Source organism: Panulirus ornatus, chromosome 1 (genome assembly GCF_036320965.1).
Source record: "Panulirus ornatus isolate Po-2019 chromosome 1, ASM3632096v1, whole genome shotgun sequence".
NCBI classification, from domain to species: domain Eukaryota; kingdom Metazoa; phylum Arthropoda; class Malacostraca; order Decapoda; family Palinuridae; genus Panulirus; species Panulirus ornatus.
In genome coordinates, this window is record NC_092224.1 from 75,302,652 (window position 1) to 75,320,363 (window position 17,712).

General features: G+C 38.8%; 1 protein-coding gene across 2 annotated transcripts in view; it reads right to left on the minus strand.

The window, feature by feature from the left end:
* The window catches only part of PIG-T (phosphatidylinositol glycan anchor biosynthesis class T), a 91,179-nt gene that overhangs the window by 45,156 nt on the left and 28,311 nt on the right, over positions 1–17,712 (minus strand). For both annotated transcript variants that reach the window (XM_071663961.1, XM_071663970.1), the window contains exons 4-5: positions 11,353–11,458; positions 1,150–1,236 (exon numbers count right to left, since the gene is read on the minus strand). In XM_071663961.1, the coding sequence (XP_071520062.1) occupies positions 1,150–1,236; positions 11,353–11,458 (193 nt within the window). The remainder of the gene's footprint in view (positions 1–1,149; positions 1,237–11,352; positions 11,459–17,712) is intronic.

Sequence of the window (17,712 nt, forward strand, 5' to 3'; positions counted from 1 at the left end):
GCATATACAGAAAACCTATTAATGTATGCTCATACATCCATTATCACTCATCTCAACATGCCAGTTATCATCATTCCAGTCTATGTCCCTTAAGGCATTACATATATGCAGTCCAGAGTTGACTGATGATGAGTTTGAGAAGATATATTTTATTGGATCAAAGTTAAAGAATCCTAGACCTTTCATTGATAAAACCCTTAAGTTGGCAAGAAAATCATTTTATAGAGTTAAACCCAAACTTCCCCTTGACACCAAGAGCCTTTTAGTTCTCCCTTTTAGTAATAATTCTATATTACTTCTCACGTTGTTTAAATCCTTTAACATAAATGTTGCCTTCAGCAACAACAATACTTTAAAAAATATCTAATCAGAAACTCACAGAAAGTTCTGGAGGCTGTGTTCATAGAGTACCATGTGAAAATTGCGATAAATTTTATGTGGGCAGACTGGTAAGGATCTTTCTGTTATACTTAAGCAACATAAATATTGCACAAGAACAGGACAAGAATAAAATGCCTTGTTTAATCATGTTGAAAATTATGATCACTGTACTGACTGGAGTAATGCCATCTCAGTTATTAACTCTAACTCCTGTACCATGAGAAATATCACTGAATCTTCTATCATAAAATACACAAAGAATTGTAACATTAATATTAGAGAAGGTCTAAACAAATTGGATAGCTTTATTGTTGATAAGATTTGTAAAAAATTCCCTTTCTTGTCCACATCAATTTTATGATACACATATTGCCAGACTTGAACGCACCCAACCTCCATTCAAGTAGTCGGTTGTTTACCGAATGGCATCACTTGTATATCAACTGACTATTATATTTCCTTCTTGTATCTCCCCTGAGGATGTGATCATTATACGAAAGTATACTTCCCACTCCTAACCCACTCCCCTCGCTTTGTATACTTTCACCTTTTGCCATTCAATACTTAACCTCTCCTAGTATTTCTTTACAAATGTCTCTTCCGAGCTCACTCACTTTCATCATCCTTTCTCCCATATCATTTCCTCTTTTCCAAAAAATCAGCAAATCTTCACCCTCACCTCTACTAGGTAAAGATTAGACATCCCCTACCTGCCCATCTCAGCAAGATATATCATCCATATCAAGATCTGCAACTAGTAAAACCTACCTGACATGAAGGTCTTAAGTGAAGTGAAAGAGCATGGTAGTGTGCAGTGTACAGTGGGGCTGGATGAAGCAGCATGGAGAGACCACTCTGTAAATAAACAATTTGATCTTAACACTTCATACCAATCAAAAGTTGCTTGGACAAATAAAAGATACAGGTCCACAAAAAATCTAAACAACAAGGTTTACAACCTCCAGTAAAAGAACAGAGTTGAGTTTTTGAAGGGAAAACTCTTACAGTTGAAATTCTCAGAAGAGTACTGAAAGGCCTTTACGGCTTCCTGATATCTAAATAAGTGCTGATTGTGTAAGAACATACCATAAATTACAAATTAAGTAAAATCCAACTCATTAATACTACATTGAGTGATATATACACAAAATAAATGAAAATGAAAATGATGCACAAATGTGTATCTCTTAAGGAATACCTGAGAATTCAAAGGATACAAGGAAAGAAAACATATGCCTTTGAAGAAAAATAGCATGAAAATCACCAAGATAATAATGTGTCATAAACAGAAGCAATCGTGGAGAGATATCAAAAGTAAGGGGTGAAAAACTGAGAAAGAAAAAATGACAACCACAATGCAAGTTGTTCTTTTTCTTTCATACTTGTTTGCTATTTATCATATTATAGTGCCCGGAATAGATGAAGAAAAAGGAAAGAAAACATATGCCTTTGAAGAAAAATAGCATGAAAATCACCAAGATAATAATGTGTCATAAACAGAAGCAATCGTGGAGAGACATCAAAAGTAAGGGGTGAAAAACTGAGAAAGAAAAAATGATAACCACAATGCAAGTTGTTCTTTTTCTTTCATACTTGTTTGCTATTTATCATATTATAGTGCCCGGAATAGATGAAGAAAAAGGCTCATTTGCTCACATCTATTCTCTGACTACCATGCGTAATGCAGTACAACCATAGCCTCCTATCCATAACCAGGTTTCACAGACTTTCCATGGTTTTCCCTCACTGCTTCATACACCCTGGTTCAGTATACTGATAGCACATCACCCCCTGTATACCGCATCACTCCAGTTGCTGTATCCTGAGAATGCGTTTCAAACTCCTGCATGTCATCAGGCTCTGAGCACTCAAAACCTTTTTCACTCCATCCTTACATTTCCTATTTGGTCTTCCCCTTCTCCCTGTCCGCTCCACTTCTGTCACATACATCCTATTTGTCAACTTCTCCTCGCTCACTGTCTTCATATACCCAAAACAATTCAGCATACCATCTTCACTGTTCTTAGCCATACTTTTCCATATCTCTCTCTTCCATTACTTACTTTACCAACCCTGCTTAACCCACATATTGTCCGCAAACATTTCATTTACAACACATTCACCCTCTTCATTCTCATCTATAGCCCATTTCTTGCACCTGTAAAACATCATTGGGACTACTACACTTTTAAACATACCCATTTTTGCTCTTCCAGAAAATTACCTTTCTTTCCCCACATTTCTCAAAGCTACCAGAGCCTTTGCCCACTCATCTACCCTATTACTCACCTCTACTTACAGTGTTCCATTTGCTGCCACGTCCACTCCCAGGTATCTAAAACACTTCACTTCATTCAATATTTCTCCAATAAAACTTACAAGTAATATGTCTTTCTGTTTTGCTAAACTTAATATCCTTAATCTCATTCACATTTGCTATCAAATTTCTCCTTTCACACTTGATTTAACTCAAACAATAACATCTGTAGTTTCTCACTCAAATCTGCCACTAAAGCTGTGTCATCACCAAACAAATGACTTACTATCCACATCCCCTCACCTCCTGCAGACTGTATATCTGTCCCTCTCTCCAAGAGCCTTGCATTTATCTTCTTTACTATCCTATCCATAAACAAACAGCCATGGTGACATCACTTATCCCTGCTGCAGGCCAACCTTCACCTGGAACCCTTCATCCCCTCTGTAAAAAGCATCTCTTTCAACCCTACCATATGCTTTCTCCAGGTCCATAAATGTCACATACAAATCCTTCAGTTTCTTCAGGTTTTTGTCACAAACACTCTTCACAACACACAACTGATCCACATATTATCTAACACTCCTGAAACCACATTGTTCTTCCCCAGTCTGATGCTCTGTGCATGTCACCACCCTCTCAATCACCATTCTTCCATACAATTTACCAGGTACTCTCAACAAACTTATGCCACTGCAATTCAAACACTTCCCTTTGTCCCACTCTGCTTTTATTTAATGGCAATATACATGCATTCCACCAATCCTAAGTTACCTCAGCATGATCCATATATACAGTGAATATCCTAATCAACCAGTCAATTACACACTTACCCTCATTCTTTAAGAAATTCAACTGTAATACCATCCACTCTAACCAAACCAATTGTAATGGCTCATTTTGCATATTTCCCAAGCTAAACACCATCCTATCATCAAACACAATCAATAAACCTTCAAAATACTAACACCATCTCCTATGCAGCTCATCACTGCCAGTTACAACTTCTCCATTTGCCCCCTTCACCATCGTTCCCATTTGTTCTCTTGTTTTCTCATACTAATAACCTCCTTCCAAAATATCGTATTCTCCCTTAAGTTTACTGATACTCACTCACCCCAACTCTCATTTGCCTCTTTTTAAAACCCTGCACTTTCCTCTTGGCCTCCTTCCCTTATACATCTCCCAATCTCTAGGTTCCCACCTGACTCTACTGTCAATAAGAGGAAGAGCTCAGACACTGGTAGCACTGTCCCCTCTTCTTACCTTTCCCTTTCTATTAGAACTTGCATCTTTTTCTATTCACAACAGCAACATGCATGGTCTCTCTAGAAACCTTTCTTCTGTTGAACACAATCTGTCTAGTACCTCTCTTAATATCTTACCTCTCTCTGACACTCAACCATCTAATGATGTTATCACTAGCCCCTTTTTCATATCCTGCTATACTCTTCACTCATGATTCAGATTTAAAGGTGTGTCTGTGCTTCTTCCAACATCAACAAACTTGTTGCAGGCCTTGGGGACCCTGACTACCCAAAGTTTGATGTTATCTGACTTAAGGTCAGTCTCCCAAATACCACACTTTTCCTTTGTTCTGCCTACTGCTTTCCTACTTCTGCAAATTCTATATCTTTCTTCAACAATCTAAACTCTTGCCATGAGACAGTGGCATCCTCTCATCTGCAAGCCGAGATCCTCTAACTAGGGGATTTGAACATTCACAATACAGAATGGTTGAATTCCTCCTATGCAGATGGTGGGGGGATTGAAGTCTTTATGTTCTCTGTTCTAAATAATCTAGAACATATAAGAATATATGGTGTGGGAGGCAAGTTGTTAGAAGCAGTGAAAAGTTTTTATCAAGGATGTAAGGCATGTGTGCGTGTAGGAAGAGAGGAAAGTGATTGGTTCTCAGTGAATGTAGGTTTGCGGCAGGGGTGTGTGATGTCTCCATGGTTGTTTAATTTGTTTATGGATGGGGTTGTTAGGGAGGTGAATGCAAGAGTTCTGAAAAGAGGGGCAAGTATGCAGTCTGCTGTGGATGAGAGAGCTTGGGAAGTGAGTCAGTTGTTGTTCACTGATGATACAGTGCTGGTGGCTGATCCATGTGAGAAACTGCAGAAGCTGGTGACTGAGTTTGGTAAAGTGTGTGAAAGAAGAAAGTTGAGAGTAAATGTGAATAAGAGCAAGGTTATTAGGTACAGTAGGGTTGAGGGTCAAGTCAACTGGGAGGTAAGTTTGAATGGAGAAAAACTGGAGGAAGTGAAGTGTTTTAGATATCTGGGAGTGGATTTGGCAGTGGATGGAACCATGGAAGTGGAAGTGAATCATAGGGTGGGGGAGGGGGTGAAAATTCTGGGAGCCTTGAAGAATGTGTGGAAGTCGAGAACATTATCTCGGAGAGCAAAAATGGGTATGTTTGAAGGAATAGTGGTTCCAACAATGTTGTATGGTTGCGAGGCATGGGCTATGGATAGAGTTGTGCGCAGGAGAGTGGATGTGCTGGAAATGAGATGTTTGAGGACAATATGTGGTGTGAGGCAGTTTGATCGAGTGAGTAATAGTAGGGTAAGAGAGATGTGTGGGAATAAAAAGAGTGTGGTTGAGAGAGCAGAAGAGGGTGTTTTGAAATGGTTTGGTCACATGGAGAGAATGAGAGAGGAAAGATTGACAAAGAGGATATATATGTCAGAGGTGGAGGGAATGAGAAGTTGGAGACCAAATTGGAGGTAGAAAGATGGAGTGATTGGGGCAAAAGAGTCTCCATAACTGGAGAACTCCAGTCCTGCTTTTAAGCCTTTAGTGCCTCACCCTTAACAGTCCACTAGTACATGGCAACTTTATTGCAGTGTTATCAGAGGTTCCTATCTAATGTTCAAATATTCCTACCAACTACTTCTACTAATGTGTCTACCTAAAGTTCCTGCTTAATGTTCAAACCTACTACTTCTAGCTACTGCTCCCATCTACTGTTCCTAACTACTACTTCACCTTAACGAATAACCCATCTATCTATCTATACATCTGATGCCCATTTCCTTTGGGAACTTCTTCAAGAGGGTGACCATGGAAAAGGAGTCTCCATTACTGATGAGTTTCAGTGCTGCTTCTTAGCCTTTAGCACTTCATCCTTAACAGGCCACTGGCAGAGGGCAACTTTAGTACAGTGTTTTCAGAAGTTCCTTCCTAATGTTCCTATCAGCTTCTATCTTGAATGCGTCTACATAATGTTCTACTCTACTAAATCTAACTAACTAATGCTGCCACTTACTTTTCCTACCTAATACTTATACCTAATGTTTCTATCTAATGTTCCTATCTAATGTTCCTAGCTACTACTTTTATCTACTGCTCCTACCATGTTGGTCAGTCACTTAAATAGCTTCCTTTACTATCAAAACAATCCTTGATAACAGTGAGAGGAAAACAAAAACTAGTCAAACTACCACACAATAGATCATATAAAATCTTTCCCACATAAGAAAAAACTGCTGGAGATGATGGTGAGTGGACAAGGAAGGAGTAGGGGTGTTGGCTGATTGCAGCAGAGGTGATTAACAACACTGTAAACTCCAATAAACTTGCATATACAGATTAAATTTAGTTTCATATGGCAATTATATAACAATGTCTTTGTTTTACTTACATAATGCCAAAAGACATCTGCAGAGCTATGGTTGTTACATGTCTTCACCCTCTCAATCAATACCCTTCCAGACAATTCCAAGGAATACTCAGCAAACTTATGCCTCTGTAGCTATGCATCCATTCCGCCAATCCTCAGGCACCTCACCATGATCCATACATACAGTGAATATACTTATCAACCAATCAACAACAAAGTCATCCCACTTTCTTCATAAATTCAACTGCAATACCATCCAAACCCACCACCTTTCCAGATTTCATCTTCCGCAAAGCTTTCACTAATTTTTCTCTCTTAACCAAACCATTCTCCCTGACCCTCTCACTTCACACACCAACCCAACCAAAACACCCTACATCTGCCACTCTATCATCAAACACATTCAACAAACCTTCAAAATACTCACTCCATCTCCTCACTACCTGTTATCACTTCCCCCCTTGCACCCTTCATCGATGTTCCCATTTGTTCTCTTGTCTTATGCACGTTATTTACCTCCTTCCAAAACATCTTTCTATTCTCTGTAAAGTTAAATGATACTCTCTCACTCTAGCTCTCATCTGCCCTCTTTTTCAACCCTTACATCTTCCTCTTGACCTCCTTCTGCTTTCGTTTATATATCTCCCAGTCATTTGCACTCCTTCCTTGTAAGTAACATTCAAATGCCTCTCTTTTTTCCTTCACTAACAACTTTACTTCATCCTGCCACTCACTACCCTTTCTAATCTACCCATCTCCCACTTTTCTCATGCCACATGCATCTTTTGCACATGCCATCACTGCTTCCCTAAAGACATCCCATTCCTCACCCACTCCCCTCATGTCATTTGCTCTCACCTTTCACCATTCTACACTCAATATCTCCTGGTACTTCCTCACACAAGTCTCCTTTCCAACCTCACTTACTCTCACCACTCTCTTCTCCCCAACATTTTCTCTTTCTTTTTTGAAAACCTTTACAAATCTTCACCTACATCTCCACTAGACACTGATCAGACATCTCACCAGCTGCCCCGCTCAGCACATTAACATTCAAAAGTCTCTCTTTTACACGCTTGTCAATTAAGACATACTCTAATAATGCTCTTTGATCATCTCTTCTACTCACATACATATACTTATGTATATCTCTCTTTTTAAACCAGGTATTTCTAATCACCACTCATTGCTCACAGCACACAAATCCACAAGCTCTTCATCATTTCCATTCACAACAATGAACACCATATGTACACCAATTATACCCTCAACTGCCACATTACTCACCTTCGCATTTAAATCACCCATCACTAATACCTGATCCCAGACACCAAAACTACTGACACTCACTCAGCCACTCCCAAAACACTTGCCTCTCATGAGTTTTTTCTCATGACCAGGTGCATAAGCACCAATAATCATCCATCTCTCTCCATCCACTTTCAGTTTTACCCACATCAATCTAGAATTTACTTTCTTACACTTTATCACACACTCCCACAACTCCTGCTTCAGGAGTAGTGCATAGTAGCGCTATTCTTTCCTTAGCTCTTGTCCTTTCACCAACCTCTGACTTTACTCACAGGACTTTTCCACACCATTCTTCCCCCTTACCCTTGAGCTTTGTTTCACTAAGGTTTATTTCCTCAAACATACTACCTATCTCTCCTTTCTTTTCATCTTGGTTACATCCACACACATTCAAACACCACAATCTGAGCCTTTGAGGAGGTCGAGCACTCCCCGCTTGACTCTTTCTTATTTCTCATTTTAGAAATTGAAATACAAGAAGAGGAGGGTATCCTGCCCTCTGCTCCCACCCCCTTTTGTCGCCTTCTACACCGCAAGGGGAATATATAGATAGCCAGAATATATAAATAAGGTGGTGAAATAGGTGAATGCAAGGGATTTAGACAGAGGAGTACATCTGCAGTCTGCAGTTGGGGGTTTTGGAAGGTGAGTTAGTTATGGTTTACTAATGACAAGACTCTGACAGCAGCAGACTGGAAAGAGAAACTGCAGAAGCTAATTTTTAAGAAAGTATGTGAAAGAAGAGACAGCTGAGAGTTAGTGTGAATCAAGATAAGGCTAAGTTTAGCAGGGGAGAGAGGCAGGGCAGTTGGGGTGTGACTTTGAATGGAGAGATTCTGGAGAAAGTGGAGTTTTAGATACATAGTTGTGGACATAGCAGCATATAAAACCATGGAGGATGAAGTAAGCTAAGGAGTGGGGTGAAGGGGTTAAGTCCTGTGCACACTGAGGAGAGCATGGCAAGAGCGGTCACTCTGCGAGGGCAAAGCTTGGTATGTTTAATGGTAATGCAGTTCCACTGGTGATGTATAAATAAGAGGCGATGGTACTAGATAAAAAGTGTGCAAGGTGGTAGATGTGTTGGAACTGAAATGTATGAGGAAGTGTACAGTATGAGGAGGACCGACCGAACATGAAATAATTTGGTAAAAAGTGTGGAAGCAAAAACAGTATATATGATACAGATAAAGAGGGTGCGTTGATATGGTTTGGACATATGAAAAGGATGGGTGAGGAGAGGCTGCCTAAGAGGGCATACATGTCAGATGTCAGAAGTGGAGGGAACAAGGAGAAAAGGTATACCAAGGAGAGGATGGAAGCAAGGAGTAAAAGACACTTTGAGGACTCAGAGCCTGAACATGCAGGAGGGTATAAGGCACGCATGGGAGAGAATGAATTGGAGTGATGTGATATACAGGGGATGATGTGCTGTCAGTGGATTGAAACAGGCCATATGAAGCACTCAGCAGAAACCAGAGAAAGGTCTCAGGAGCCTGGTTGGGAACATAGGGCTGAAGTTTCAATGCACTACATGTGACAAGAGAGTGGCTATAAGTGACTGAGACTACTCCTTGTCTCTTCCTGGTGCTACTTTGCTACATGGGAAATGGAACAGGTACGAAAAAGAAAAAAAATTATCTGGACATATACCCTAAAGAAAAGTACATATGGTAATGTAAGCAAGAGCTTGCTTGAGTAAACCAATAAGTCCTCTCTTGTCATTGAAACAGGCACATGTTGCATCACTTACCAAAACTGTTACAAAGCACATTCATTTCATACACAAATGAACACCAGTCAGCCTTGATAACCATTTACAACTTAACCCTTTGTAGAATATGATGCAAATCTACAAGCTGGGGAATCAAAACCCTGATGTATATTTCTGGTCAATATTTTGCAGAAAAGTTTTAAACTGTCAAGTGCAGCATGAAGCATGAAAAATTGCCAGGCTTCATTATCATCTCATATAAATGTCCCCATGCAGAGCTGGCTATTATTATCAAGCATTAGGTTACCTTGTGGGAACTTCAGCACCAAAACACAGCCATCGCAGGCAAATAATAAAAAGTACTTTTGATTTCAATAACCCAAGAGATGGCTGTAATTTAAGACATTATATTTTGACAAAAAACTTCAACCTGTCAGTGATGAAGAGGGTCTACAAAGAGATATTCTAAAATAATAATGGCTCTAAACACATGGGTCTCAGTGAGAGGGGTGAGTATGCAGTCTGTAGGGGATGAGAGGGCCTTAGAAGTGAGTCAGGTGTTGTTTGCTGATGACACAGCAGTGGTAACAGACTCAAGTGAGGAACTGCAGAATTAGTGACTGAGTTTGAGAGAGTGTATGAAAGGAGGAAGTTAAGAGTAAGTGAAGAAAAGCAGAGTTATCAGGTTCAGTAGGGCAGAAGAACAGGTTAGTTGGGGTGAGTTTGAACTGAGAAAATTTGGAAGAACTGAATCTTTTGAAATACCTGGGAATGGATATGGCAGTGAATGGAACCACAGAAGCAGAAGTGTCATAGGGTGGATGAAGGGGGTCAATGTTCCTGAAGCACAGAGGAATATAAGGAAAGAGAGGAAGTTACCTGGGAGGGCAAAAATGGGTATGTTTGTAGATACAGTAATCCCAACGATGCAAGGATGCAAGGCATGGGCTATAGATGAGAATATGTGGTAGAGGGTGGAGGTATAGGAAATGAAATGCTTGTGGACAATATGTGGTGTGAGGAGGTTTGATCGAGAGAGTAATGAAAGGGTAAGAGGGATGTGTAGAAATAAAAAGAATGTGGTTCAGAGAGAAGAGGGTGTGTTGATATGGTCTGCACATATGGAGAGAATGAGTGAGGAAAGATTGACAAAGAGGATATATGAGTCAGAGGTGGAGGGAACAAGGAAAAGCAGGAGACCAAATTTGAGGTGGAAGGATTGAGTGAAAAAGATTTTGAGTGATCGGGGCCTGAACATACAGGAGGGTGAGAGGCATACGAGGAATAGAGTGACTTGGAATGATGTGGTATACCAGGGTCAATGTGCTGTCAATGGACTGAACCAAGGCATGTGAAGTGTCTGGGGTAAACTATGGAGAGGTCTGTGGGGCCTGAATGTGATGGGAGCTATGGTTTCGGTGCATTAAATCATTTATAAGGACAATATGTAGGTGAAAATTCACATCAATGCAAGAATGATCAAATGCAAAAATTAGCATAAGAAATGTAACTATTCTTTTATTCTTTCTCTCTTCTCTATTTTTGGAAAATACCTGGTAACATGATCACACAAAAACTCACTTGGCAACTGCATGGAGCTATATGGCTTCTATTCACCTAGCTTTGTCAGTGAGTTTGGCTGATGCTGGTGAAATTATACTGAATGTTGGTGCCTCTGACATTTCATGTGGTGACTGTGAGGTGTTCATATGTTTTTTTTTTCTATCTCCTAACTCATTTCCTTCAATTCTATATGAAAAATCTGTTTTCTCCATTTTGAAAATTTCCAAAATCTCAGTCTAAAGTGACAGTAACAAAATCAATTGGAGCAGTCTACAAGGGGTAAATTGCTGTAGCCACAATGTTATCTGGTACACAGTCTTTTTTTGTGTCTTTAGTGTCAGTAATAACAGAGGTACCAATAACCAGATGGACATGAACATCAGACAAAAATTAATATATTGCCTTTAATCTTATATTTGTTTCACCTTTCTTTTGAGGCTCACTACATATATTACTGCAACTGATTTTAAGAAAACTGCAAAATCTGTAAGGCTATTTTACCCGTGTGTCACAAGGCAGCAGTTTCTTCCAAGGGGTGAGGTTTTCTGTGCAGACATTCTCACGGGGTAAAGCAGCATAACGCATGTAAGAGGAGTTTCCAGCATACCTGTAAAATGCGTACATTTTTCATGAGCACTAAAATTTTCAAGGATATATGAATATTTTTCTACCTAAAGAAAACTGTCCTCTATTCCCAGGCAGGAACATGAAAAATCATAAAAGGCAAACATTTACAATTACAGATTTTATATTTCTGATTACCTTAATTATCATAAAGGATATCACATGTACATAATAAACTCTGACAGGTTGTTTTGGGGCTGGAGAAAACTTGGGAAAAGGTGAGCATCATGGAAGACCAGAACTCTGATAATCTAGTACTCTGAAAACTAGTAACTCCTTAAACTGGTAAGATTTCAAAATGTTGCATTTTTTCTTATGTCCAGCTAGCCTTCCACAGTTTAAAACAGCTGGTTGTAGATGATGGTGTTGCAGTTTTCTTGTTCAGTGCTGTGGTTGTTAGCAATGCCAGTCAACCATTTCCACTTCAGTCCTTTATCTACAGCATGCTTGGAGTATGCAGCAATACTTCTCAAAATTTCATTAGTTTTTCTCTTAATGGCTTCTAAAATGAGACTGCTGCTCAGTGATGAGTATAATGGTGCTAGCATTGTGAAAAACAATAAATGGCCATAACTAGTATGCAATCATCAAACTTTGGATTTAACAAGCAACATGGTATCCGTAATTCATTAGGTACTATAATCTGAGAAGGGATGCTCCACTTTAATTCATTATAAATGCAAATCATCACTCCCCTCCAGATAATCTGTCTACCATAGAAAAAGAACAGTCCCTATGTAATATACTGTATCCTGGCAATACAACTTTGTTGTTTAGTTTCTGTTATCACCGCAATGTCAACACTATATTGTAATAATAATACCTGTAATTCATCTAATTCTGTGTATGTCTGAATACCACTGCCAGTGGAACCAGGTTGCAAGATGATTGGCTGTAAAATCTTAATGTTGTAAACGGGACATGGTGAGATTCGAACCATAATACGTTTCCGAGTTCTCCTGCCTGCCTGTACTCCTTGCCGATGCCCAAACTTGCAATGTCGATGACCAGGGCACTCCTCTCAGCTTCCCCACATAAATTCTAAAATTCTGCTTTGATGGCCTGAATCAAGGATATATGACAAACTGTACTGGTAGTTTACTACTTTCCTTATAGTTAGCAGTTCATCTTGACTATAAGTGATTAATGTTGACACTGTATCAAGACAGGTGGCAACATGGCTATGATTAAGAGTTATCTCTACATAAAAATATACACCAATGTCACCTCAACACTGAAATATGATTATTTTTTTTTTTTCATACTATTCGCCATTTCCCGCAATAGCGAGGTAGCGTTAAGAACAGAGGACTGGGCCTTTGAGGGAATATCCTCACCTGGCCCTCTTCTCTGTTCCTTCTTTTGGAAAATTAAAAAAAAAACGAGAGGGGAGGATTTCCAGCCCCCCCGCTCCCTTCACTTTTAGTCGCCTTCTACGACATGCAGGGAATACGTGGGAAGTATTCTTTCTCCCCTATCCCCAGGGATATGATTATATGAACAAAAATACAATAAATAAGCAGCATTACTATTAGAAACTTATAACATGAGAGGTGCCTTACAGACAGACTTAAAGAGTAAGATACTTAAAAGAGAGAGACAAAAAAGCCATCGTGTCCCTCAATAGAATAATGATGGGTAAAGGTGTAAGTATGGAAATGAAGAAAGGATTAAGGGACTGTATAGTCCCCCGACCCTAACCTATGCAGCTGAAACATGGACATGGAATGAGTTATAGAGGTCAAGAATCCAGGCTATGGAAATGAGCTATTTGAGATGAGCATATGGTGAGACTACATGGAATGAAAGAAAGAAATGATGGAGTGTATGAGAGATGTGGTATGGCAGGGAATGCAAAGGGAATGAATTATGGAGTGGTACAGTGGGTGAAACATAACACTTTGAGGTGGTTTGAGCACGTGGAAAGGATGCAAGACTAGGAGTTTGCATGGACTGTATGATAATAGAATTATAGGGGCTGGTGTGAGAGGAAGACTACCTATGACATGGACAAATAGTGTGGAATGGAATATGTGGGGGAGGCATGTAAGGACAGGGATAAGTGGAGACACTTTTGCCATGACCACCCCTTGATGGGCGTTCCCAGAGGGAACAGGCACCAGAGATATAAGCACATAAATATATATACACATGTGTGTGTGTGTGTGTGTGTGTGTGTGACAGCTGAAGAAGATGTGAAGAAACAGTCTGGATATATGAAGAGAATGAGTGAGGACAGGTTGACAAAGAGGATATATGTCAAAAGTGGAGGCAACAAATAGAAGAGGAAGACCAAATTGAAGATACATGGATGGAATGAAAAAGATTTTGAGTGGTCAAGGCCTGAACGTGCGGTAGGTTGAAAGGCGTGTATGGAAAAGAGTGAACCGGAACAATGTGGCATACAAGGGGTCGACATGCTGTTGATGATATGAATCAGGAAATTTGAAGTGGCCAGGGGAAATCATAGGAAGGGCTGTTGGACCTGCTTGTGATTCCAGTGCACTGCACATGACAGCCAGAAGACACCAAGCAGTGGCGTATCTAGGGTATGGTAGGTGTGCCCTGGGAACCACTTGAAGGGGGGCACCACTCAAATAGGTTTGTTTTTTGACATATGCTACCCTACTGACATTTCTAGCACTATGGTTTTGTGAGATAAAAAGGAAACTTGCCTACTTTTCAACTATAGTAATATTTCACTAGAATCAGTGGCATTACCACTTCTACGTTACAATTTTGAGTTAATTGAATTTAAGTTGGGCTTAATTCTTCAACAGTTTATAATTATACTGTATATATTTTCATATACATCCACTGTATGTACATTTTTAATCAAGCCATGGGCACAATTTCAGTGCTTGCCATACATGCTATTTCCCCCAGATATGCCCCTGAATAGTTAGGGATATCTTTTAGTTCAAATTACTTTTTCATAGAAAAAATATATCATAATGTTCTCATTCACCAATACATACACATTAAATATGATGCAATGGAGCAGAAATATTTCAAAATTGACTTCATTTAACAGCTTAATTAAGTGTCATTAAGAGAACTAAATGTTATCTTAACACCATATTTGTATTCAGCATGAAATATACTTCTTATACAGTTTTTAAAGGAAACCTTTCTTTTTCAGAAAAAAATACCAAAAATTAAAGGTAATAGTTCATGGTATCTTTTAGCTCCAAAACTTTTTGTTTCAATATTGAAAGATAAGATATTCAAACACTTCTATACTTGAAATAATCATGGTTAATATATCATAATGCTCTCAGTTACCAATATATACCTAGTAAATAAGATGCAAAGGATCACAAGATATTTTAGAATTAATTTGATCTAACACCTAAACTGAGTGTCACTGTGATGAGTAAATGATATTTTAACACCATAACACATGAAAAATACTTCTTATGATAAGTCTTTAAAGGAATCTTATTTTTCTGAGAAAAATACCAAAAAATTCTGGGGATTTCTTAGCCAAAAAACTTTTTGTTTCAAAACTGAAAGATAAGATATTCAAACACTTCTACATTTAAAATATCATGGAAAATATATCATAATACTCTCAGATACTGTTACATACTTAGTAAACATGATGCAAGGGAAAAAAAAATATCTTTAAATTTACTTCATTTACCAGCTTAATCAAATATCATGAAGATGACTAAGTGCAATTTTAACACTAGATTTATATTCAGCACAAAAAATACTTCTCATAATTAATTTCTAAAGGAAATACATTTTTCTGAGAAAAATACCAAAAATTGTAAGTAATAGTTTAGGGTATTTTTTAGCTAAAAAACTTAAAATTTAAAGATGGGATATTCAAACACTTCTATACTTGAAATGATCATGGAAAACATATCATAATGGTCTCAGTACCAGATACATATTCAGTAAATACGATGTAAAGTAACAGAAAAGAGATGAAGATTGACTTCATTTAACAACTTATTTGAGTGTCAGTATGATGAATAAATGTTATTTCAATACCATATTTGTATTCAGAATGGAAAATACTTCTTAATGAATTTTTAAAGGAAATTCATTTTTCTGATAAAAGTACCTAAAAGTTTTGCTTCAAAACTGAAAGATAAGATATTCAAACACTTCTATACTTGAAATAATTATGGGTAATATATCATAATGCTCTCAGTTACTGATACATACCCAGTAAATATGATGCAAAGGATCATAAATTATTCAAAATTGAATTCATTTAACAGTTTAATTGAATGTAATAAAGACTAAAGGATATTTGAACAGATTTCTATTCAGCATAAAATATACTTCTCATAATGAGTTTTTAAGGGAAATCTATTTTTCCAAGAAAAATGTCAAAAATTGAAGGTAATACTTCAGGGTATTTTTTTGCTTCAAAAACTTTTTGTTTCAAAATTGAAAGATAAAATATTCAAACATTTCTATACTTGAAATAATCATGGAAAATATATCATAATGCTCTCAGTTACTGATACATAACCAGTAAACACGATGCAAAGGAACAGACAATATTTTGAAATTGACTTCATTTAACAGCTTAATTGAATGTCATAAAGATGACTAAATGACATTTTAACACCAGATTTGAATTAAGCATGAAAAATACTAATTATAATGAGTTTTTTAAGAAAATCTGTTTTTCTGATTTTTTTTTTTTTTTGTCGCTGTCTCCCGCGTTTGCGAGGTAGCGCAAGGAAACAGACGAAAGAAATGGCCCAACCCACCCCCATACCCATGTATATACATACGTCCACACACGCAAATATACATACCTAAACAGCTTTCCATGGTTTATCCCAGACGCTTCACATGCCCTGATTCAATCCACTGACAGCACGTCAACCCCGGTATACCACATCGATCCAATTCACTCTATTCCTTGCCCTCCTTTCACCCTCCTGCATGTTCAGGCCCCGATCACACAAAATCTTTTTCACTCCATCTTTCCACCTCCAATTTGGTCTCCCACTTCTCCTCGTTCCCTCCACCTCCGACACATATATCCTCTTGGTCAATCTTTCCTCACTCATTCTCTCCATGTGCCCAAACCATTTCAAAACACCCTCTTCTGCTCTCTCAACCACGCTCTTTTTATTTCCACACATCTCTCTTACCCTTACGTTACTTACTCGATCAAACCACCTCACACCACACATTGTCCTCAAACATCTCATTTCCAGCACATCCATCCTCCTGCGCACTACTCTATCCATAGCCCACGCCTCGCAACCATACAACATTGTTGGAACCCCTATTCCTTCAAACATACCCGTTTTTGCTTTCCGAGACAATCTTCTCGACTTCCACACATTCTTCAAGGCTCCTAGGATTTTCGCCCCCTCCCCCACCCTATGATTCACTTCCGCTTCCATGGTTCCATCCGCTGCCAGATCCACTCCCAGATATCTAAAACACTTTACTTCCTCCAGTTTTTCTCCATTCAAACTTACCTCCCAATTGACTTGACCCTCACCCCTACTGTACCTAATTACCTTGCTCTTATTCACATTTACTCTTAACTTTCTTCTTTCACACACTTTACCAAACTCAGTCACCAGCTTCTGCAGTTTCTCACATGAATCAGCCACCAGCGCTGTATCATCAGCGAACAACAACTGACTCACTTCCCAAGCTCTCTCATCCCCAACAGACTTCATACTTGCCCCTCTTTCCAAAACTCTTGCATTCACCTCCCTAACAACCCCACCCCATCCATACACAAATTAAACAACCATGGAGACATCACACACCCCTGCCGCAAACCTACATTCACTGAGAACCAATCACTTTCCTCTCTTCCTACACGTACACATGCCTTACATCCTCGATAAAAACTTTTCACTGCTTCTAACAACTTGCCTCCCACACCATATATTCTTAATACCTTCCACAAAGCATCTCTATCAACTCTATCATATGCCTTCTCCAGATCCATAAATGCTACATACAAATCTATTTGCTTTTCTAAGTATTTCTCACATACATTCTTCAAAGCAAACACCTGATCCACACATCCTCTACCACTTCTGAAACCACACTGCTCTTCCCCAATCTGATGCTCTGTACATGCCTTCACCCTCTCAATCAATACCCTCCCATATAATTTACCAGGAATACTCAACAAACTTATACCTCTGTAATTTGAGCACTCTCTCTTATCCCCTTTGCCTTTGTACAATGGCACTATGCACGCATTCCACCAATCCTCAGGCACCTCACCATGAG